At 43.8% G+C, this 23014-nt stretch overlaps 1 protein-coding gene across 2 annotated transcripts in view; it reads left to right on the top strand.

Moving 5' to 3' along the window:
* Nucleotides 1–677: 677 nt before the first annotated feature.
* Nucleotides 678–23014, top strand: part of mrc1a (mannose receptor, C type 1a) — a 36931-nt gene continuing 14594 nt past the window's right edge. For both annotated transcript variants that reach the window (XM_066658770.1, XM_066658769.1), the window contains exons 1-19: nt 678–812; nt 1423–1824; nt 3019–3192; nt 3986–4141; nt 4300–4413; nt 4525–4665; nt 5726–5908; nt 6394–6551; nt 8006–8119; nt 12161–12276; nt 13066–13214; nt 13861–14057; nt 14670–14785; nt 19063–19147; nt 20078–20222; nt 21145–21183; nt 22079–22242; nt 22755–22819; nt 22903–23003. In XM_066658770.1, the coding sequence (XP_066514867.1) occupies nt 740–812; nt 1423–1824; nt 3019–3192; nt 3986–4141; nt 4300–4413; nt 4525–4665; nt 5726–5908; nt 6394–6551; nt 8006–8119; nt 12161–12276; nt 13066–13214; nt 13861–14057; nt 14670–14785; nt 19063–19147; nt 20078–20222; nt 21145–21183; nt 22079–22242; nt 22755–22819; nt 22903–23003 (2692 nt within the window). In that variant the 5' untranslated portion in view covers nt 678–739. The remainder of the gene's footprint in view (nt 813–1422; nt 1825–3018; nt 3193–3985; nt 4142–4299; nt 4414–4524; nt 4666–5725; nt 5909–6393; nt 6552–8005; nt 8120–12160; nt 12277–13065; nt 13215–13860; nt 14058–14669; nt 14786–19062; nt 19148–20077; nt 20223–21144; nt 21184–22078; nt 22243–22754; nt 22820–22902; nt 23004–23014) is intronic.

The following is a 23014-nucleotide window of genomic DNA, read 5'->3' as shown; positions in this document are numbered from 1 at the left end:
TTGCCTGAAGAGTGAAGACCTTAAAATATTTTGTGGTGGTGATTTAGCCCCGTGTTTAGTAAATGGCTCATGGAAATTCAGTTTCATTTGAAAATGATGGTAACATTTTTATACAAATATAAAATTAAAACATCACACTGGCTTTAAATGGATATATTTACAGTGTTTTATTTTGGTGTATAATCTACCTGTAGATACACAGTCATCACTTCACATGAGATTCTGAATAGCAGTGTTTGTTCAAGTCTGTTAAATACAAGACACATGGTTTCATTCATTCATTCATTCATCCTATTATAACATGTTATTTACAAAACAGATGATAGTTTAATGCCATGTCTTCAGTGCTATCCACCTTTAGTCTTCTACATTATTATTTATATATTATTATTATTATTATTATTATTATATATCTACGTTGTGTTTGAAAAACGGACCCGAAGAAATGCTCCATAACGACTCTGAATTAGGTTTTTTGGAGGTACTCGGAGGCTCGTTTTGGTGTTGACTGCGATGATGTGCATTAGTGAAGATACACAGAGAAAGAATCAGATACTTCACAGAGTGGGAACTAGTTTGGTGCAGCTTTGTTCCTGCCTTTAACTCCCACCCACTAAAGAATCCACACTACAACCTTAAACACACTGAGAGGTGTGTGTTAGTCCCTCAGTGATTTGGGCCTGAGCAGGATCCCCCCCGCAGCCATTATTCTTCTTGGATTATGATCTGAAGCACAGTCATGAAGAAGTTCAACTTTCCTCTGTGTGTGCTGCTGTGCCTCTTCATGGCACTGCACTGCACCTTTCAGCTAGGTACGTAACTCTGCGGCAGCGGTTCAGTGCGTTTGATTCATGTATCAAATTGAATAAATTATTACTATGAAGTTTTTAAAGAGAAGGCTGCAGTGTTGTTAAACTTTCAGTTCTCCGTTTCACTGAGGACACTCAGGAAGAGATTCCAGTCAATGACTAATCTGACTCTTATCTGAGTGACAGACTTATATTTCTTATAAAGATTATGTAATAAGATTTCATTCTGAATTAAAGTTACCTCTGACTTCATTCTGAACTGCATTTAATTCAAGTATTTTTGGTCACTATTTATAGATCAAGTCTTATATTCAATAAATAAAGAGGTAAGTGGGTGACTGATTGAGGGTCCACAGGTGTAAGAGTGTGTTTGTGTGTGTGTGAGAGTGACTGGGTGAGTGTGGACTGCTGTCTTGTCCAATGTGTGCCCTGTGGCTCTAAATCTACCGTGACCCTGAAGAGGATGAAGAAAATTAATGAATGAATCAATGAACTCATAATAAATGGATACCTTTCCTGTCTGTGTACTATTAGCATTCCATTAACTCCAAATCTGAACTTAGATATCATTCTGTCAGTGATGTACTCTATGTTGTGTGCTCTTCTCGTGCAGACAGCAGTGCTTTCCTCATTTACAACGAGGCTCACAATAAATGTGTGAAGGTGGTGAACCCCAACCTTGCTCAGGCGACGGACTGTGACCCGTCCTCCGAAACGCAGCGCTTCCGCTGGATCTCCTCTTCTCGAGTCCTCAGCATCTCCCACAAGCTGTGCCTGGGGGCTCAGGACCTGAAAGAGTGGGTGAAGGTGATGCTGTTGCCCTGCAATGAGCTCAGCCCCCTGCAGACCTGGGAGTGCAAGAACGAGACCCTGTTCGGCCTGAAGAACCAAGCCCTGCATTTTAACTACGGAAACCGCCAAGAGCCCAACATCGTGATGTACTCAGGGACAGGTTCCTGGAGCCGGTGGCAGATCTACGGGAGCAAGGAGAATCTGTGTTCACATGGATACCAAGGTATGAACGCTGTCGTAGTGATGGATGGGGTTTAGAACTCATCGAACACTCTGTAATCGCAGGCCTGGTTGTGATTTTACTCACTAGTAACTCACTAGTATTGCAGGTGATATCTCTACAACTCTAGCTCCAGCTCCAGGACCAGCACAGGGCCAAGCTCTGTTTTATTGGGTTAAATGCTGAGAATGTGTGAGAGTGACTGGGGGTAATATTCCACATATGTGAGTGTGTGAGATGCCCTGTGATGTGATGCCATCATGTCCAGGGCGTGTTCCTACCTGGCGCCAAATGATTCCAGGTAGGTTCTAGACCCTCCTTGACACTGAGCAGAATAAAGTGGTTACAGAGGATTACTGACAGATTGATTGGTGTAAGTTCAGACCAGTGCCAGTGATGTATTCCTTGGTGTAGACTCTAAACTGTGGGTTTGCTGATGAGTGATCTACGAATGCTAAGCTTTTATTGGACGTGGTGCTTTAAATTCTAACATAAGCTCAACCAGAACGTCATTTATTGAAGCACAAAGTCCAACACGACATTCAGCTGTAAACAGGACATACGCTACGTGGACATAGACACACACACAAAAAGATTCTTCTGAATTAAGGAGCATCAGTAGTGATTTTCTATGAAAGCGTTGCACTAGTTCAAATTAGAATCTTTGCAGAAGTGTTAGCATTATGTAACGATTAATTCTGGATCACTAGCTCTGCTCCAGCACATCCTTTTTTACAAGAAAACATCCCCTCACATCAGAGAACAGTCCCACCGTTCCCAAACCTACTAAAGCCATCACTTTACACTGAGCGTGGTGATATTAGGCGCATGTGCACCTGCTCCATGTGTTTCTACAGAGATTATACAAGCTGTGTGTTCACAAATGAACATCTGGGTCCACAATCTGTGAATCCTAACTGATTATAAAAGGTGTCATGGATTTGTTCGAGCATCGGTAGGGATCTCATTATACCGGGCACTTTTGAAGGACTGGAGTCGGACACAGTTTTCTGGGGATGCTGACTAACGTGGCTGAATGGCTCCAGAGAAATGGTCTTAAATGCCCTGGACAGCTATTTATCCCATTCATTTCTACTGCAAGATTCGATTTGACAGTGATACATTATATAAAGTACCCTCCCTAGGGGCTAATATAGAGTTTGTAAATTGTGAATACTCTTTTGTTACTCTCCGCAGAGCTGTTCACCATTGGTGGGAATGATTTTGGAAGACCTTGTCAATTCCCCTTTAAATTTGGGGAGAAGTGGTATGCAGAGTGTACCGTGGACGGGCGATCTGACGGTCAGCTCTGGTGCTCCACAGAGACGGACTACAGCAAGGAGAAGAAATGGGGTTTCTGTCCCAGCAAGTGTAAGACAACCCTGATTTGTTTGGTGGAAAGCCTTATGTGTGTGTGTTTTATATGTGTGTGTGTGTGTGTTTGTTTGTGTGTGTATATATATATATAAAGTGAGCAAAGTGCTGTGGTTGATGAAAAGGATGATTTTCCTGTTTTGTTCTGTCCTGTATTAGAGCCATAAAATAGGGTCAGTCCCGAGCTCAGGTCTGGGGACTGACCTGCTGATACACACATTTCCTGTGAAGTTGTTTCCTCTGTTCTCCGTTTTCCTGTTGCAATGCAGATGTATGCAAAGTTTTTGGGTTTTTTTTCTGGGTGACGAGTGATGTAGAAGGTCTAAATGTCCAGCTTGTTTCATTGTGAATATACATTACAAGTGTAGGGACATTTGGAGTGGGCGTTAAAGTTATATGAAAGATAGGAAATATAAATATGAGATATGAAATATCATATCATAACTGTATTTGGTTAGCCGTGGTTCAAATTTAAGGGAAACTTGGGAATGAAAGGCCACTGGTTGAATCTCCTCAGCCTGCAGGAATACTGGGGAAGTGAAGGGACAGCACTGTCTCCTCCCTCAATATCCATGTCTGGAGTTCCCTTAAGTAAGGCACCTAAGGCCCACCTGCTCCCTGGACCCTGGGATGGCTGCCTAGACCCCATTGTGTTCTCACTAGCCCATGACTCTAGTGTGTGTATGTGTGTGTGTGTGCACAGAAAAGTGTACTCTGACATATATGATCATAAATGTATCTGTCCATCTACCCTCCAATCCATTCTTCCATCACTGTGTGTGTTTGGCAGCAACATCGGGTTGGGACAGCGATCCAGTGACCAGTGTTTTGTATCAGAGGAACACTCAGTCGGTGTTGACCTGGCATCAAGCTCGCAAGAGCTGCCAACAACAAGGAGCTGACCTCCTGAGCATTGTAGAGCTGCACGAGCAAACGTATATATCAGGTACACCATCTGAGAAACAATAAATCCCATGTACATTGATTTCTAGGTATTATTCTGAATATATTTCTAGGTATTAACCAGGTATTTGAGTGTCACTATGTACATCCCAAGACAGTTTAACTTAGTTGGATATGAGATGATGGTGTATTATTTTGCAGGTTTAACAAATACCCTGGGCTCTGCTCTTTGGATTGGACTGAATAGTCTAGACTTTGAAAGTGGCTGGCAATGGAGTGATGGAAACCCTTTTAGATATCTGAACTGGGCTCCTGGTACTCTTACTTACACACACACACACACACACACACACACACACATTTCAGACGTAGCATACACCCACTGCTTTAAACAAGTTGTTGAAATATGCATATCCCGTTTCTCAGGCCACCCATCCCTAGAGCCTGGACTGAACTGTGCTGCACTGAATGCTGGGAAGGCGTCTAAATGGGAGAGCGTGGGCTGCAGTAAGAAACTGGGCTACATCTGCCGCAAGGGAAACTCCACCACCGTTACACCTACTGTGGGTAAGATACACACAATCCACACACGTACAGCTCTGTGCAAAAACGGTCAAAACAGTCAACAAGTACAAATGATCCATTAAAAAAATTCATTCATTCATTCATTATCTGTAACCCTTATCCAGTTCAGGGTCGCGGTGGGTCCAGAGCCTACCTGGAATCATTGGGCACAAGGCGGGAATACACCCTGGAGGGGGCGCCAGTCCTTCACAGGGCAACACACGCTCACACACACACATTCACTCACACACTCACACCTACGGACACTTTTGAGTCACCAATCCACCTACCAACGTGTGTTTTTTGGACTGTGGGAGGAAACCGGAGCACCCGGAGGAAACCCACACAGACACAGGGAGAATACACCACACTCCTCACAGACAGTCACCAGGAGGAAACCCACACAGACACAGGGAGAACACACCAACTCCTCACAGACAGTCACCCGGAGTAAACCCACGCAGACACAGGGAGAACACACCACACTCCTCACAGACAGTCACCCGGAGGAAACCCACACAGACACAGGGAGAACACACCACACTCCTCACAGACAGTCACCCGGAGCGGGAATCGAACCCACAACCTCCAGGTCCCTGGAGCTGTGTGACTGCGACACCTACCTGCTGCACCACCGTGCCGCCCCATTAAAAAATGTAATTAATTATTTGAATGGGAAATAATGTCAACAAGTACATTTAATATAAACGTGTTCAGTATTTACTTTGTCCACCTTTAGCCTTTACTCCAGCTGCCGTTCCTTTCAGTTTTAGAAAGAAACGGGCAGGATATTTTTCCACACTGATAAGGAGTGCTGTTGTAGGAGTTCGTCATATTTTCTGCTTCTAAAATTCCAAGTAATCTCAAACACAGTCAAAACAAACGGGCTCTGGGGAGGTCAGTCCATTGCCTTGACAACACCACCATTTATTTTTGATTAAAAAGAGTTCTTACATTTGCCTGCTGTAATTTGTGGCTGGTTTCAGTGGAAATGAAAATGTACACATTCACGATTACACCTCGCATGTGTCTGGGTCAATCTTCTTGTTTGTGTGTTGTTTAGTTAAGGATCAGCCCATATTCTGCTCCGCGGGGTGGGTGCCATATGCAGGCCACTGCTACTCTCTCCAGCGTAATAAGATGATGTGGAAAGATGCTCTAGCCGCATGTCACAAAGACGGAGCAGATTTGGCCAGCATTCACAACATAGAGGAGCACAGCTTTATCATCTCTCAGAGTGGATACAGTAAGAGCATGAACACACACACACACACACACACACACACACACACACACACACACACACACACACATTCTGAGAATTATTTTCTTTTTATTCTTTGAAAAAGTGGCTAGGGGTAGGAATGTGATAATGATAACGTATCTGTCATTGGTAATCTGGGCTCAGCACTGTAGAAACTGCACTATGTAACTTTTACAGGAGGGTAGAAAACCAAACACCTCCCTCTCCCTGTTGATTTCAGCACAGTGCCGTAATAATGAATTACACTTATCTACTAGTGTGGCCTGTGTTTGGAGAGGACCTCCTCCCTATGTAGACATCAGGGGCTCATTCTAAGCCAATGAAAACACAAAGATTTGTAGTTACAAGTGCTTATACACAAATAAAAACATGGTTGTACAGCTACGGATCCGCCTACATCTTACACACTGCCCCTTTAATGATGTTGTATCCCCTGCTCCATGCTGTTGTGTCTGTTTGCTTCATAGCACCCACTGACGAATTATGGATAGGCTTGAATGACCAGAAGACGCAGAATCTGTTTGAATGGTCAGACAGAACCCATGTTACCTTTGCCAAGTGGCTGGTGGGAGAACCTACACATGCCAATAACCTGAGGGAGGACTGTGTTCTCATGAAAGGAAAGGTACAACCTAGAGCCCCCCTGGTCATATCTGCTATAGTGGGGACACTTTGTTTTAATGAACATGAACCTGAAGAATGTAAGATATAACGAGTGGCCTGTATAATGATTTGTTATTGTCGGGTGTAATTATGGGCGGCACGGTGGTGCAGCAGGTAGTGTCGCAGTCACACAGCTCCAGGGACCTGGAGGTTGTGGGTTCGATTCCCACTCTGGGTGACTGTCTGTGAGGAGTGTGGTGTGTTCTCCCTGTGTCCGCGTGGGTGTTCCTCCGGGTGCTCCGGTTTCCTCCCACGGTCCAAAAACACACGTTGGTAGGTGGATTGGTGACTCGAAAGTGTCCGTAGGTGTGAGTGAATGTGTGTGTGTTGCCTTGTGAAGGACTGGCGCCCCCTCCAGGGTGTGTTCCCGCCTTGCGCCCAGGTAGACTCTGGACCCACCTCGACCCTGAAGTGGATAAGGGTTACAGATAATGAATGAATGAATGGTGTAACTATAATAATAAAGTGCCAGCTGCATAAACAAACAAGTATACAACGGTATATAACCTCACCTCCTAAAGGTGTCACATTTGTTAAAGGTGATGTTATTGTTGTGGTAATTGTCTAATGGTGCTTTTCCACCGCATGGGTCCGGGTCTACACGACTCGACTCGACTCGACACGGCTTGGTGGCACGCTTAAAAAGCTTGTCGCTTTTCCACTGGCAGGGCTCCCCCGCGAAATGGCTCTGGCCAATCAGGGCTCTGCAGGGTTTACACCTCACCATTTGGTACCTGCTCGGCACGGTTGGAACGCGAAACGAGCTGGGACCTGATTCCAGGGACCAGATTTGGCCAGTGGAAGAGCAGAAGATCCGTGCTGAGTTGAGTAGAGTCGTGTAGGTTCCACGACCGACCACGTCCGAGTTCCTAAATGATTCTCAGGCCTGAGAAGGAACTAGAGGAATGAAGTCACAGGGTCAAGCATTCACTCCAATCCCAAGTTTATTGAGACATTCACAGCTGTGTGTATATATATATATATAGGGCATTTGTCACATACACTTTTCCTGTTGCCCTTACATCATGGTCTCAGACTACTCCCCAAGTCCCAGACGTTCCCATTATTGTTCTGTCAACTCATTCCATATATTAGTGTTCATTACATATTCTCGGTTACCATCAACCCTCTCACTTCTTGCTATTTCCCCATCTCGTCTTGCAGAGGGTGGTTAAGGCAGGTCATGTCACCCTCCTCTAAGCAGGATGCACATTTGACATTTTGATTAAACTTCTCTAAATCTAACTAAGGATTATACTTCCCTAAATCTAACTAAAGAATTTACTGCAAAGCACTTACTTTCCCCAAAAGTCAAAGGTCATGATTACAACATTTTGACTACAGTGTTAGGTTGCATTTTCCTATCACGGTTGTATCTCAGATGCGGCTGTGGCATTTTTTTCTGTGCTACTATAGGACGGGAAGTGGGCAGATTACATGTGTGAGAAGGAACATGGCTACATCTGTAAGAAGAAAGCATCGAGCAAACCTGCAGGTTCACCTGAACTCGTCAGTCCGGGATGCCCTGTCGTGAGTCACGCACTCTACTTCACCTCCATTTTCACAAACACACACAGACACATTTTGTGTAGTCTCTGTCACCTTGTGGGTTCGATTCCTGCTCCGGGTGACTATCTGTGAGGAGTGTGGTGTGTTCTCCCTGTGTCTGTGTGGGTTTCCTCCGGGTGACTATCTGTGAGGAGTGTGGTGTGTTCTCCCTGTGTCTGCGTGGGTTTCCTCCGGGTGACTATCTGTGAGGAGTGTGGTGTGTTCTCCCTGTGTCTGCGTGGGTTTCCTCCAGGTGACTGTCTGTGAGGAGTGTGGTGTGTTCTCCCTGTGTCTGCGTGGGTTTCCTCCGGGTGACTGTCTGTGAGGAGTGTGGTGTGTTCTCCCTGTGTCTGGGTGGGTTTCCTCCGAGTGACTGTCTGTGAGGAGTGTGGTGTGTTCTCCCTGTGTCTGCGTGGGTTTCCTCCGAGTGACTGTCTGTGAGGAGTGTGGTGTGTTCTCCCTGTGTCTGTGTGGGTTTCCTCCGAGTGACTGTCTGTGAGGAGTGTGGTGTGTTCTCCCCGTGTCTGCGTGGGTTTCCTCCAGGTGACTGTCTGTGAGGAGTGTGGTGTGTTCTCCGTGTCTGTGTGGGTTTCCTCCGAGTGACTGTCTGTGAGGAGTGTGGTGTGTTCTCCCTGTGTCTGTGTGGGTTTCCTCCGAGTGACTGTCTGTGAGGAGTGTGGTGTGTTCTCCCTGTGTCTGCGTGGGTTTCCTCCAGATGACTGTCTGTGAGGAGTGTGGTGTGTTCTCCCTGTGTCTGCGTGGGTTTCCTCCAGGTGACTGTCTGTGAGGAGTGTGGTGTGTTCTCCCTGTGTCTGCGTGGGTTTCCTCCGGGTGACTGTCTGTGAGGAGTGTGGTGTGTTCTCCCTGTGTCTGCGTGGGTTTCCTCCAGGTGACTGTCTGTGAGGAGTGTGGTGTGTTCTCCCTGTGTCTGCATGGTTTTCCTCCGAGTGACTGTCTGTGAGGAGTGTGGTGTGTTCTCCCTGTGTCTGCGTGGGTTTCCTCCAGGTGACTGTCTGTGAGGAGTGTGGTGTGTTCTCCCTGTGTCTGTGTGGGTTTCCTCCGAGTGACTGTCTGTGAGGAGTGTGGTGTGTTCTCCCTGTGTCTGCGTGGGTTTCCCCTGGGTGACTGTGAGGAGTGTGGTGTGTTCTCCCTGTGTCTGTGTGGGTTTCCTCCGGGTGACTATCTGTGAGGAGTGTGGTGTGTTCTCCCTGTGTCTGCGTGGGTTTCCTCCGGGTGACTTTCTGTGAGGAGTGTGGTGTGTTCTTCCTGTGTCTGCGTGGGATTCCTCCGGGTGACTGTCTGTGAGGAGTGTGGTGTGTTCTCCCTGTGTCTGCGTGGGATTCCTCCGGGTGACTGTCTGTGAGGAGTGTGGTGTGTTCTCCCTGTGTCTGCGTGGGTTTCCTCCGGGTGCTCCGGTTTCCTCCCACAGTCCAAAAACACACATTGGTAGGTGGATTGGCAGTTCATGTCTGCTCCATGTGGGGGACCCACTCTATGGTACATATTTTCATACCCAGCTATCACTGTGTCTTAAGATGTCTTGAGACAGTTTGTTATAGCAAGACGTCTCAAGACGCCTTGTGACTTATGAGTGAAGATTCTGTCTCTGTCTTGAGACATGAAAGCGTTCTTCAATTTCATAGATGTTCCTTGCTATATTTCTGTGTTAAAAATCCTTGATTCCTTCTTTAACCAATAGGAGAGGCCCTGTATAATTATTCATTAGGTGATTTCAGTGAAAACACATACTCTACAGGGAAAACTTCATACCTGTCACTGCGGGGATCGCTGGTCTGTTTGTGCTACCACAGACCAAGCCCCCGTCTCAGAGGACCTCCCATCTCTGTAAGAATAAACCAGTTACACGAGGTACAGTGGTCGGAGCTTGGGAAGTGCCGTATTGTCTAACTTTGTAATAACGTTCCCTTGATTTTATTCTTTTCTGTTGTATTAGTCGTAAAATTCTCACAGGTTGAGGTCTCATCCAGAGGTCAGCTGACACTGCACTTTCTTTGTAAAAAATGTCAGAGCGCTTGCTTTCTCTCGTTTAACAAGACAATTATGAAAAGGATGTGATATGCAACAAAAGGAAAAAAAAAAGGTAAAATGACAGTAACTGAAAGGGTCCATTCTCGGTCATCTCAGAGCTTTCTTGGGAATGCTGACACATTGTTCCTAAAACAATAAAAACCTGTGAAAATCATCTGTCTTCAGTGGCAAGGTCAGAGCCCATCTCCAGAGAAAACTGCTGATCAAGGGATTCTTCTAAATGCCTGTGCATCAGTGAATGTTGAAACTTAGGAAAAATATTGAGCTGTAGCTCACAAACAATGTTCATATTTATTTATCAATTTAAAATGGTTATATATTTCTTTAACATTTTATCTATAAATTGTAACTCGTGAAATGATGAAAAAAGTTTTTTTTAAACACATATTTTATACCGTCATACCGTCTTAAAGTATTAACATGGTATACGGTATTACCCGTAGGGAGGGGGTGGGTGTAGGGGGTGCACATATTTGTGAGCACAAAGTCAAGTGAAGGGTTTTAACACTGTGCAGTTTAGCTCGACAGTGCCCACGGACACATGAGTTCACGATAAAAACCTTTTCTGAAAGCAAATTTCATGACTGGTGCTGGAAGAAAACTTTGAAAATAAGCAAAATAAGAGCCGCTACACTGTTTAGAAGCATAGCTGGCCAGCAAACCAGCACTTGCACTTTAGCACACCACAGAAAATGATTTTTTCAGTGAACTCCAACTCAAATCATTCATTCATTGTCTGTAACAGTTTATCCAGTTCAGGGTCAGTGGGTTTGAAGCCCACCCGGAATCACTGGGCGCAAGGCAGGAACACACCCTGGAGGGGGCACCACACACACATTTGCACCTACGGACACTTTTTTGAATCACCAATCCACCTACCAACATGTGTTTTTGAACCGCGGGAGGAAACCGGAGCACCCGGAGGAAACCTGCGCTGACACAGGGAGAACACTCCAAACTCTTCACAGACAGTCACCCGAAGGAAACCCACGGAGACACAGGGAGAACACACCACACTCCTCACAGAAAGTCACCCGGAGGAAACCCACAGACACAGGGAGAACTTACTACACTCCTCACAGACAGTCACCCGGAGGAAACCCACGCAGACACAGGGAGAACACACCACACTCCTCACAGACAGTCACCTGGAGGAAATCCACAGACACAGGGAGAACTTACTACACTCCTCACAGACAGTCACCCGGAGGAAACCCACGCAGACACAGGGAGAACACACCACACTCCTCACAGACAGTCACCCAGAGGAAACCCACACAGACACAGGGAGAACACACCACACTCCTCACAGACAGTCACCCGAAGGAAACCCACGCAGACACAGGGAGAACACACCACACTCCTCACAGACAGTCACCCGGAGGAAAACCCACGCAGACACAGGGAGAACACACCACACTCCTCACAGACAGTGACCCGGAGCAGGACTCAAACCCACAACCTCCAGGTCACTGGAGCTGTGTGACTGCGACACACTACCTGCTGCACCACCGCGCCGCCCCAGCTCAAATCACACATATTTAATTGATAAAGCCTCATACCAGTGAGGACAAAGTCGAGCGAAGGGTCTTCTGAGTATTTTGTCTTATTTCATCTTCCTTTCTCTCTCTTTTAACCCAAACTCACAACTGCGGTGGGCCACAGGGCTTGTGTTTTTCAGAGTGTGACATCTTTTGTCAGTGAACTCCCACAGCACCCCCTTCCTGTGGTTCCTAAATGCACATGAATGAATTCTTTGGCTTTGTACTTAATTACGTCAGACACATAGCATAAGTCTGACACACAACACGTCTTAATTTTTAAAGGTTTTGAGATATCATCCACATTTTTAAATACTGCGGTATACAGTTTTACCATTATACCACCCAACTGGTATAATGTATAAGTGTATAGTATTGTACAATATATTTAATGTCATATCTTAAGGTGGTCTGTTTTCTGTCGTTTCCCCAGGGTTGGATCAGATATAGCTCCTACTGTTACAGTATTGCTGTAGAAGCTAAAAACTTCAATGAAGCCAAAACGACGTGTGGACACAGTGCAGCTAGCCTTGTACATGTTGCTAACAGGTTGTGCATACATTACACTTTTACACTGCTTTGTAGAGACGGATCAATTCAGCTGCTTATCTGAATGCAACTTCAGCAATTATCTGTTTATTCAAATGATCACGTACACAGCGTATTCTCTGAAACTGTATTAAAAGTGCAGTTCAGTCTTCCGGGCATTTGCAGATTTTGGGGATCTGGAGTGTATCAACCCATAAAGTGTGCAAAAAGACCACACTGTTGGGCTTTTTCAGAAAACATTGTTAAAAAAAAAACCTGTTCTGATTTAGTGCTTCTTCTTATGTAGAGTGCTGCTGGGATGTTTGATCCTTGTGGTATGTTGACCAAAGCATGGCACAAACACTCTATTAAGACCCCAGAACTGTGCCTTTTAAAGTTGTTATTAGTTTTCAAAATAGATTTTAGCTCAGTAGCTGGAGTTGAGCTTGTTCACTCTTACTGTGATCAATAAACACTAAACAGTTATTTCAATACCACAACAATGAATGGTTAACATGTATCCCTATTTACCAGTAAAGGTGCTCAAAGCGGGGTAGGAGCACTAGAAAACATGACTCTTCAGTCACGAGCTGTGGTGTGTTTATTGGAGGGATGAAGATTCTATATTTAAATATATCTGATTATTGATTTCCCTCATTATCAAATTATTAAAGTGCCCTTAAACTTAACGGGATTCATTGCAAAATTGTATCAGATTTCAGATTCCTGTGTGTTCATGTAAACACACCCTTGCTTAAAGTGCTCTACCTTCTCTCTTTTGTACCATGTGTGATAACGTGTTTTTCTTAGGTACGAAAATGCTTTTCTGATCAGCCTGGTCGGTCTACGGCCTGAGAAATATTTCTGGATTGGTCTGTCCAACACAGAGCGGGCTGACCGCTTCAAGTGGACAAATAAAGAAACAGTGGCATTTACACACTTCAATGTAGGAATGCCAGGTACGTGATGCTATTTATTTTTAAGAATAATGCGAAGTGCTGCTGATTGTTTGTAAAATTAGCTGTGCATTATTAAGCTTTAGGGGGCACGGTGGCGCAGCAGGTAGTGTTGCAGTCACACAGCTCCAGGGACCTGGAGGTTGTGGGTTCGATTCCCGCTCCGGGTGACTGTCTGTGAGGAGTTGGTGTGTTCTCCCTGTGTCTGTGTGGGTTTCCTCCGGGTGACTGTCTGTGAGGAGTGTGGTGTGTTCTCCCTGTGTCTGCGTGGGTTTCCTCCGGGTGACTGTCTGTGAGGAGTGTGGTGTGTTCTCCCTGTGTCCGCGTGGGTTTCCTCTGGGTGCTCCGGTTTCCTCCCACAGTCCAAAAACACACGTTGGTAGGTGGATTGGTGACTCAAAAGTGTCCGTAGGTGTGAGTGTGTGAGTGAATGTGTGTGTGTCTGTGTTGCCCTGTGAAGGAATGACGCCCCCTCCAGGGTGTATTCCCGCCTTGCGTCCAATGATTCCAGGTAGGCTCTGGACCCACTGTGACCCTGAACTGGATAAGGGTCACAGATAATGAATGAATGAATTATCAAGCTTTAGAGTAACTCATTATTATTTGTGAATCTTGTGTTATTAACTGTTTTTTTTTGCCTTACACTTAGACAAACACCAAGGCTGTGTTGCCATGTTGACTGGGACTTCAGCAGGACTGTGGGATGTACTGTCCTGTGAAAGCAAACAGAAGTACATCTGTAAGAAAATGGCAGAGGGTGTTACTACAACCAAAGTGCCTCCAACAACACAGCCTCTCACCTGCCCCTCGAGATGGATCAAAAAAGATCCTGCCAACTGCATGCGGGTAATTTACAAACACTAGGGATGCACCAGAGCTTCTTTAACAACATATTATACCTAAAAAAGAGGTAAAAATAGCTTTTTTGTCTTAGTGAAAAGAGAAAAAACATGAACTCAAATTACTGGTTATAATAACTGTCAGGTTTTGAGTCTCCAGCAAACATTACAAACAGATTTATAGTAACTTTATCTCCACTAAAGATGGGATATACCTTAAAAACATGACATCCCACTCGAATACCAAATACAAAACCCAAAACCCCAAATATAATAAATATATATATATATATATATATATATATATTCACCACATTTCAATTGGATTGGAGCCAAAACTACATTCTCTTGTCTCTGTGCTGAAAGGTAACTGCTGCACCTTGTAAAAAGTGAAATTCAGTTAAAAAGCTAAGGAATTAGAAAGTGTTAATGATTAGGTTGTGGATAAATTGTGTCCTGAATTCTTTTTTGTTTGTTTTGGCCAAAAAAAATGTCACTTCGCTCCATCAACACCAAACTCACAAACAGAAACAAACAGCTCCCTAACACTCACAAGGAGTAAAGCTGTGAGAGACACTCCTACAACACACAGCTCTCACTTTGAACCCTCACTTTTCAGGTTTACAAGCAGAAAAGTGAAAATAAGATGACGTGGTTTGAAGCCCGTGATTTCTGCAGAGCCATCGGCGGTGACCTGGCCAGCTTTCACGCTGAAAGTGAAACCGATGTTCTACCGTAAGTGCTCTACATTTTTAATATTTATTTGTTTGTGTAAACTCAGAGATGTATTTCAGATTTTTAAGTTGTTTGGCTTCTTTTAGATACAAACCCAAAATGCAAAAGTTTTGTGACCGTTTGAAAATTGGTAGCAAAACCGAAAGCAAAATTACAATCTTTGATGTTTTTCCTTATTAACTTAATGTATTTTTGTAAATATATAATCTTAATGATGCCTGCAACATGTTCCAAATATATTTACAGGAGCATGTTTACAACTGTGTTGTCACATTTTCCTCTATCAGCATTTTATAATCATTTGTGGATTGAAGACAAGCGTTTTTTGTTTTTGACTAAATGGTGAACCTTCATCCATCTTCACTCAAAGAGGATAAACCCTTTCCTGGAGGCTGCATACATTTCCAAGTATAAGGAAATAACATTGAGGTATTCATGTGGTGTTCATTCGGTTTTCACATCGTCCCCTTGTACCTCCAGAGAGTAGAGTGGTTATACCTTGTACCTCCAGAGAGTAGAGTGGTTATACCTTGTACCTCCAGAGAGTAGAGTGGTTATACCTTGTACCTCCAGAGAGTAGAGTGGTTGTACCTTGTACCTCCAGAGAGTAGAGTGGTTATACCTTGTACCTCCAGAGAGTAGAGTGGTTATACCTTGTACCTCCAGAGAGTAGAGTGGTTATACCTTGTACCTCCAGAGAGTAGAGTGGTTATACCTTGTACCACCAGAGAGTAGAGTGGTTATACATTGTACCTCCAGAGAGTAGAGTGGTGATACCTTGTACCTCCAGAGAGTAGAGTGGTTATACATTGTACCTCCAGAGAGTAGAGTGGTGATACCTTGTACCTCCAGAGAGTAGAGTGGTGATACCTTGTACCTCCAGAGAGTAGAGTGGTGATACCTTGTACCTCCAGAGAGTAGAGTGGTTATACATTGTACCTCCAGAGAGTAAAGTGGTTATACATTGTACCTCCAGAGAGTAGAGTGGTTGTACCTTGTACCTCCAGAGAGTAGAGTGGTTGTACCTTGTACCTCCAGAGAGTAGAGTGGTTGTACCTTGTACCTCCGGAGAGTAGAGTGGTTGTACCTTGTATCTCCAGAGAGTAGAGTGGTTATACCTTGTACCTCCAGAGAGTAGAGTGGTGATACCTTGTACTTCCAGGGAGTTGAGTGGTTATACCTTGTACCTCCAGAGAGTAGAGTGGTTATACCTTGTACCTCCAGAGAGTAGAGTGGTTATACCTTGTACCTCTAGAGAGTAGAGTGGTTATAACTTGTACCTCCAGAGAGTAGAGTGGTTATACCTTGTACCACCAGAGAGTAGAGTGGTGATACATTGTACCTCCAGAGAGTAGAGTGGTGATACCTTGTACCTCCAGAGAGTAGAGTGGTTATACATTGTACCTCCAGAGAGTAGAGTGGTGATACCTTGTACCTCCAGAGAGTAGAGTGGTTATACCTTGTACCTCCAGAGAGTAGAGTGGTGATACCTTGTACCTCCAGAGAGTAGAGTGGTTATACATTGTACCTCCAGAGAGTAGAGTGGTGATACCTTGTACCTCCAGAGAGTAGAGTGGTTATACATTGTACCTCCAGAGAGTAGAGTGGTGATACCTTGTACCTCCAGAGAGTAGAGTGGTTATACCTTGTACCTCCAGAGAGTAGAGTGGTGATACCTTGTACCTCCAGAGAGTAGAGTGGTTATACATTGTACCTCCAGAGAGTAGAGTGGTTATACATTGTACCTCCAGAGAGTAGAGTGGTTGTACCTTGTACCTCCAGAGAGTAGAGTGGTTGTACCTTGTACCTCCAGAGAGTAGAGTGGTTGTACCTTGTACCTCCGGAGAGTAGAGTGGTTGTACCTTGTATCTCCAGAGAGTAGAGTGGTTATACCTTGTACCTCCAGAGAGTAGAGTGGTGATACCTTGTACTTCCAGGGAGTTGAGTGGTTATACCTTGTACCTCCAGAGAGTAGAGTGGTTATACCTTGTACCTCCAGAGAGTAGAGTGGTTATACCTTGTACCTCCAGAGAGTAGAGTGGTTATAACTTGTACCTCCAGAGAGTAGAGTGGTTATACCTTGTACCACCAGAGAGTAGAGTGGTGATACATTGTACCTCCAGAGAGTAGAGTGGTGATACCTTGTACCTCCAGAGAGTAGAGTGGTTATACATTGTACCTCCAGAGAGTAGAGTGGTGATACCTTGTACCTCCAGAGAGTAGAGTGGTTATACCTTGTACCTCCAGAGAGTAGAGTGGTGATACCTTGTACCTCCAGAGAGTAGAGTGGTTATACATTGTACCTCCAGAGAGTAGAGTGGTTATACATTGTACCTCCAGAGAGTAGAGTGGTTGTACCTTGTATCTCCAGAGAGTAGAGTGGTTGTACCTTGTACCTCCAGAGAGTAGAGTGGTTGTACCTTGTACCTCCAGAGAGTAGAGTGGTTGTACCTTGTACCTCCAGAGAGTAGAGTGGTTGTACCTTGTATCTCCAGAGAGTAGAGTGGTTATACCTTGTACCTCCAGAGAGTAGAGTGGTGATACCTTGTACTTCCAGGGAGTTGAGTGGTTATACCTTGTACCTCCAGAGAGTAGAGTGGTTCTACATTGTACCTCCAGAGAGTGGAGTGGTTATACCTTGTACCTCCAGAGAGTAGAGTGGTTATACCTTGTACCTCCAGAGAGTAGAGTGGTTATACCTTGTACCTCCAGGGAGTAGAGTGGTTGTACCTTGTACCTCCAGAGAGTAGAGTGGTTATACCTTGTATCTCCAGAGAGTAGAGTGGTTGTACCTTGTATCTCCAGAGAGTAGAGTGGTTGTACCTTGTACCTCCAGAGAGTAGAGTGGTGATACCTTGTACTTCCAGGGAGTTGAGTGGTTGTACCTTGTACCTCCAGAGAGTAGAGTGGTTGTACCTTGTACCTCCAGAGAGTGGAGTGGTTATACCTTGTACCTCCAGAGAGTAGAGTGGTTATACCTTGTACCTCTAGAGAGTAGAGTGGTTATACCTTGTACCTCCAGGGAGTAGAGTGGTTGTACCTTGTACCTCCAGGGAGTAGAGTGGTTGTACCTTGTACCTCCAGAGAGTAGAGTGGTTATACCTTGTACCTCCAGAGAGTAGAGTGGTTATACCTTGTACCTCTAGAGAGTAGAGTGGTTATACCTTGTACCTCCAGGGAGTAGAGTGGTTGTACCTTGTACCTCCAGGGAGTAGAGTGGTTGTACCTTGTACCTCCAGAGAGTAGAGTGGTTGTACCTTGTACCTCCAGAGAGTAGAGTGGTTGTACCTTGTACCTCTAGAGAGTAGAGTGGTTATACCTTGTACCTCCAGGGAGTAGAGTGGTTGTACCTTGTACCTCCAGAGAGTAGAGTGGTTATACCTTGTACCTCCAGAGAGTGGAGTGGTTATACCTTGTACCTCCAGAGAGTAGAGTGGTTATACCTTGTACCTCCAGAGAGTAGAGTGGTTATACATTGTACCTCCAGAGAGTGGAGTGGTTATACCTTGTACCTCCAGAGAGTAGAGTGGTTGTACCTTGTACCTCCAGAGAGTAGAGTGGTTCTACATTGTACCTCCAGAGAGTAGAGTGGTTATACCTTGTACCTCCAGAGAGTAGAGTGGTTGTACCTTGTACCTCCAGAGAGTAGAGTGGTTATACCTTGTACCTCTAGAGAGTAGAGTGGTTATACCTTGTACCTCCAGGGAGTAGAGTGGTTATACCTTGTACCTCCAGGGAGTAGAGTGGTTGTACCTTGTACCTCCAGAGAGTAGAGTGGTTATACCTTGTACCTCCAGAGAGTAGAGTGGTTATACCTTGTACCTCCAGAGAGTGGAGTGGTTATACCTTGTACCTCCAGGGAGTAGAGTGGTTATACCTTGTACCTCCAGGGAGTAGAGTGGTTGTACCTTGTACCTCCAGGGAGTAGAGTGGTTGTACCTTGTACCTCCAGGGAGTAGAGTGGTTGTACCTTGTACCTCCAGAGAGTGGAGTGGTTGTACCTTGTACCTCCAGAGAGTGGAGTGGTTGAGGTTCTGGAGAGCAGCCAATGCTGTGTGTTTGAGTGAAAGACTGGAAAGTTCAGTTGATAAAAGATGTTTATGGTAACATGTGGTACATTTTTGTTGGAGCATGTTGCAGGCATCAATTTCTGAACAAAGGTTGACAAGGTTCATCAGAAGCAGTCTTATTAGTGTTTGTATTTATATACAGGTCAAAGTGGATTTAGAAATCAGTACATGTTCATAGCATCATTTTTTTTTTCTGTCCTCTTAAAGGTACGGTGGTAGTTCTGACCCTGCTTGGATTGGCTTCAGCTCACTGGATGCTAACGTTGGCTTTGTGTGGACAGATGAAACTGCAGTGAGTTGTTTTGAAATCTTATTTCTTTGAATTAACACTCTGTTTGAATCGTTTCATCTTTGCCCAGCAGCTTGGCTAGCAGTAGTTAAAGACAATATACAGATTTTCACTCTACATCATTTTGCAGTAATTTACTGTAGTACCACATACAACCTGCCGCTGGTGCATTTTGCTCAGTCTTAGACCCAGTACAACCCTTAAAAACCCAGAATCTGCTTCGCTCTTTAGTCAGTTTAACAATAGCTTCAAACAGAACAGCTTCAACAGCTTATGGGTTCACTGCCCACCTCTTGATAAAACAAATTCAATAACGTATAATAGTTTTAGAAAACCTTGTATTAAGTCAGCATTTTCACTGTAATTTACTGTTAAAATACAGAAATATTTAGAGTATGATATGCACAATATTATACACAGTATGTTTATAATATACAATAATATATAAGTATATAATGTAAGTGCTGATATTATGAAGTAAATTATATTCATAAAAAATAATACATAAAAATATATATATTGTATTTGTACCTAATCCTAATCTTAAATATATATTAGCACCAACATTTTTGGTGCTGTCTAGTAATGTTCCATTAGCATAGCATAGCATAGCATAGCAGTTTATAAGCTCTAACAGTCCTTTGATTAGCAGCATATATATGTAAAGCACATTAGTGTACTTTAGTGTTATAATTGGCACATAATCTTCTCACTTTAGTTTAATATTAATGATATGTCACTATATTGTAAATGTTATTACAGACATATGAATCATATAAATAGTCAATGCTAATACATGCTGTGTTATTAAAGTCCCAGTGAAATGAGCTGCCAAATAAAGCATTACAATGGATTAACAGATTATTGAATGGTGCAAACTGGTTAGTTATGCAGATTTAATGTCCAATGTGTGTGTCTGTTTGTCCATGTTAGTCAGACTACGAAAACTGGTCCTATGGGGAGCCCAATAACTACAATGAGAATGAGCACTGTGCAGAAGCTAGCTTCTATTATGGACACAGGTGGAATGATAGGGACTGTGAAGCCTACAATGACTGGATCTGTCAGATAAAATTGGGTAGGTAGAGCCCTACACATACACACACAAATGTTATCAGGTACCTGTATGGCTGTGTCTAGTCTAGTCTAGTGTCTAGAGCAGAGAAGAAGAAAACCAAGCTAAAACAAGTAAAACAAGAGCTTCTGTGCACCTTGCTTAACCATGCTGCTTGCTTGCTGTGAGCTGTGTTTGGTTCATTATCATTTAAAGGCAATGTAGACAATTCTGCAGAACTATTGTTTATTCAAAAGCTCTGGATCTTTTAAGGTGAAACAGTATGTTTGTGTAAGAAACCAACTGAAGTGGCAGAAGTCTGTATGTTTAATCACTGAATTATCACAGAAACTCATGTGTGACTCGAGTTGTTTAGTTTTGTAGCACGTTCGATTTGTGTTTACTTTCATGGAAAGATAGAGGTCTGGGTCAGTTCCACATTAAATTAGGTAATACATCTGAAACTGCAAAAATAAGCCAGTATTACCCACCCATGGAGCAGGAATTGAGCAACATCCTCATCTATTTTCATGCTTTTTTTATCATTCAGAGGTCGTTCCACTGTCCCAACCCCCTCCAGATACCATTTATTTGGCCGTGGCAGAGCCAGTGACACACAGAGACAATGCCTGAGCCATTTTGGACTGTGCCATTTAGTTTCTTCCTAACTTGCTGAGCCTGGGCTTTGTAAACACCAGACATTTTTCCAAACAGATTAAAGAGCTAGCTAATGGTGAGGAAAAATTCTCAGAAATGTACAGAAAGTGTATATAAAGTGTCTTTAAAAGAGAAGGTGCTGTACTTAACAAGGCTGTATAGACATGGGGAGAATGCTGCTGTGGTGTTTTATCTGTGGTATTTTGACTAAAACGTATCACGGATGTTGTTATTAGATGTCACCATGCTTGTCAGTAAATAATAAATGTTAATAATTCTTCTTTTGCAGGTGTAACTCCACAACCGCCTCCTACAAATATTCCCCAAGGTAATAACTGCAATACGCTTTCATTCATTCATTCATTCATTATCTGTAACCCTTATCCAGTTCAGGGTCGCGGTGGGTTCAGAGCATACCTGGAATCATTGGGCGCAAGGCGGGAATACACCCTGGAGGGGGCGCCAGTCCTTCACAGGGCAACACAGACACACACACACACACACACACTCACACCTATGGACACTTTTGAGTCGCCAATCCACCTACCAACGTGTGTTTTTGGACTGTGGGAGGAAACCGGAGCACCCGGAGGAAACCCACGCAGACACAGAGAGACAGACAGTCACCTGGAGCGGGAAACGAACCCACAACCTCCAGGTCCCTGGAGCTGTGTGACTGCGACACTACCTGCTGCTACGCTTTGTGTTTTATATTTATTTTATAGCTTACATTTTATATTTATTTTATAATTTTCCATTCCTCTCATATATTTCACTATAGTTTTATTACGCTATTTGACTTCATATACCACTGCCCAATGACTTTTCCAAATTCAAGGGTATTAATAGACTCTCTTGTGGCATGGTGGCACAAGACGTAATGCTGCTGTCACACAGCTCCAGGGTCCCGGGGTTTTGGGCTTGAGCCCTGCTTCGGGGTGTGTTTTCCCTGTGTCCACATGGGTTGCCTCCAGGTGCTCCGGTTTCCTTCCACGGTCCAAAAACACACATTTGTAGGTGGACTGGCGACTCAAAAGTGTCCATATGTGTGAGTGAATGTGTGAGTTTGTGGTGCCCTCTGATACACTGGCTGTTCCAGGTGTGTTCCCAATCACTCCGTAGGGGAGGTGTCTGCTTGATTTTTGATATCGGTGTAATTTGAAATTTGTTCTATGTGTTTCTAATGTGTGTGTGTGTGTGTGTGTGTTTTCACTTCATAATAGAGTATAACAAGACGGATGATGGCTGGATACAGTTCAATGGCAGTCAGTACTACATAAATACTGATCGCTTATCTATGGAAGATGCTCGTGCAAATTGCAAGAAGAACCATTCTGACCTGGTTGTCATTACCGGCCAAACAGAGAGGAAGTTTATATGGAAACAGGTAGGATAGGAAAATTAAACATACATTAAAATTATGTTTTTATATTATTCTCACACTTTGAAATGAGTGCAGTTGGTCAAACTGAATTACAATTAAAATATTATATTGTCCCCTGGTGTCTCACTCTCTGTTACACGGGCTGCTGTTGTGCCCTAATAACTCCATAGAGTTGATACATGAGGGAGGCGTGTTGACGATAAATTGATAGAAGCTCTAATAAATCCTACATCACGTTATTAGAATAATGACAGTTTAATAATGTGAAGAATAATCACCGGTTGCTCCTTTTAGTTATACGTTATGTGTTTTCTGGACAGCGTATGTAAGGATACAACTTAATTTATACATATAATGTCATTATAATCACAATACTGGTCAGGTTTGGTATTTATGTTTCATCAAATCTAGATTTAAATTGTTCAAATGCTACTCAAGTGTGTGATATTAACTCTCTTCTAATAGATGGCAATATTGGAGCAATCCGTGAATGATATATTACATTTTTCTTGTAGATTTCAAGGGGCTCCGAGGATCAGTACTACATCGGAATGACAGTGGGACTGGATAAGTCCTTTAGGTAACAATGCTCTATAAGTAGTAGCTGTATAAGAAAGTTTAAAAAGTCCATTAAAACTAATGCATCATCTTGTGTGTCCCTAGTTGGGTGGATGGTTCGCCAGTTGTGTATACAGCATGGAATCAAAATGAGCCAAACTTTGCCAACAACGATGAGAACTGTGTCACCATTTACAAGAGCATGGGTAAGATCACT

Source organism: Hoplias malabaricus, unplaced genomic scaffold, assembly GCF_029633855.1.
Source record: "Hoplias malabaricus isolate fHopMal1 unplaced genomic scaffold, fHopMal1.hap1 scaffold_233, whole genome shotgun sequence".
In the NCBI taxonomy this organism is placed as follows: Eukaryota; Metazoa; Chordata; class Actinopteri; order Characiformes; family Erythrinidae; genus Hoplias; species Hoplias malabaricus.
This window is presented reverse-complemented; position numbering and strand designations above follow the sequence as displayed.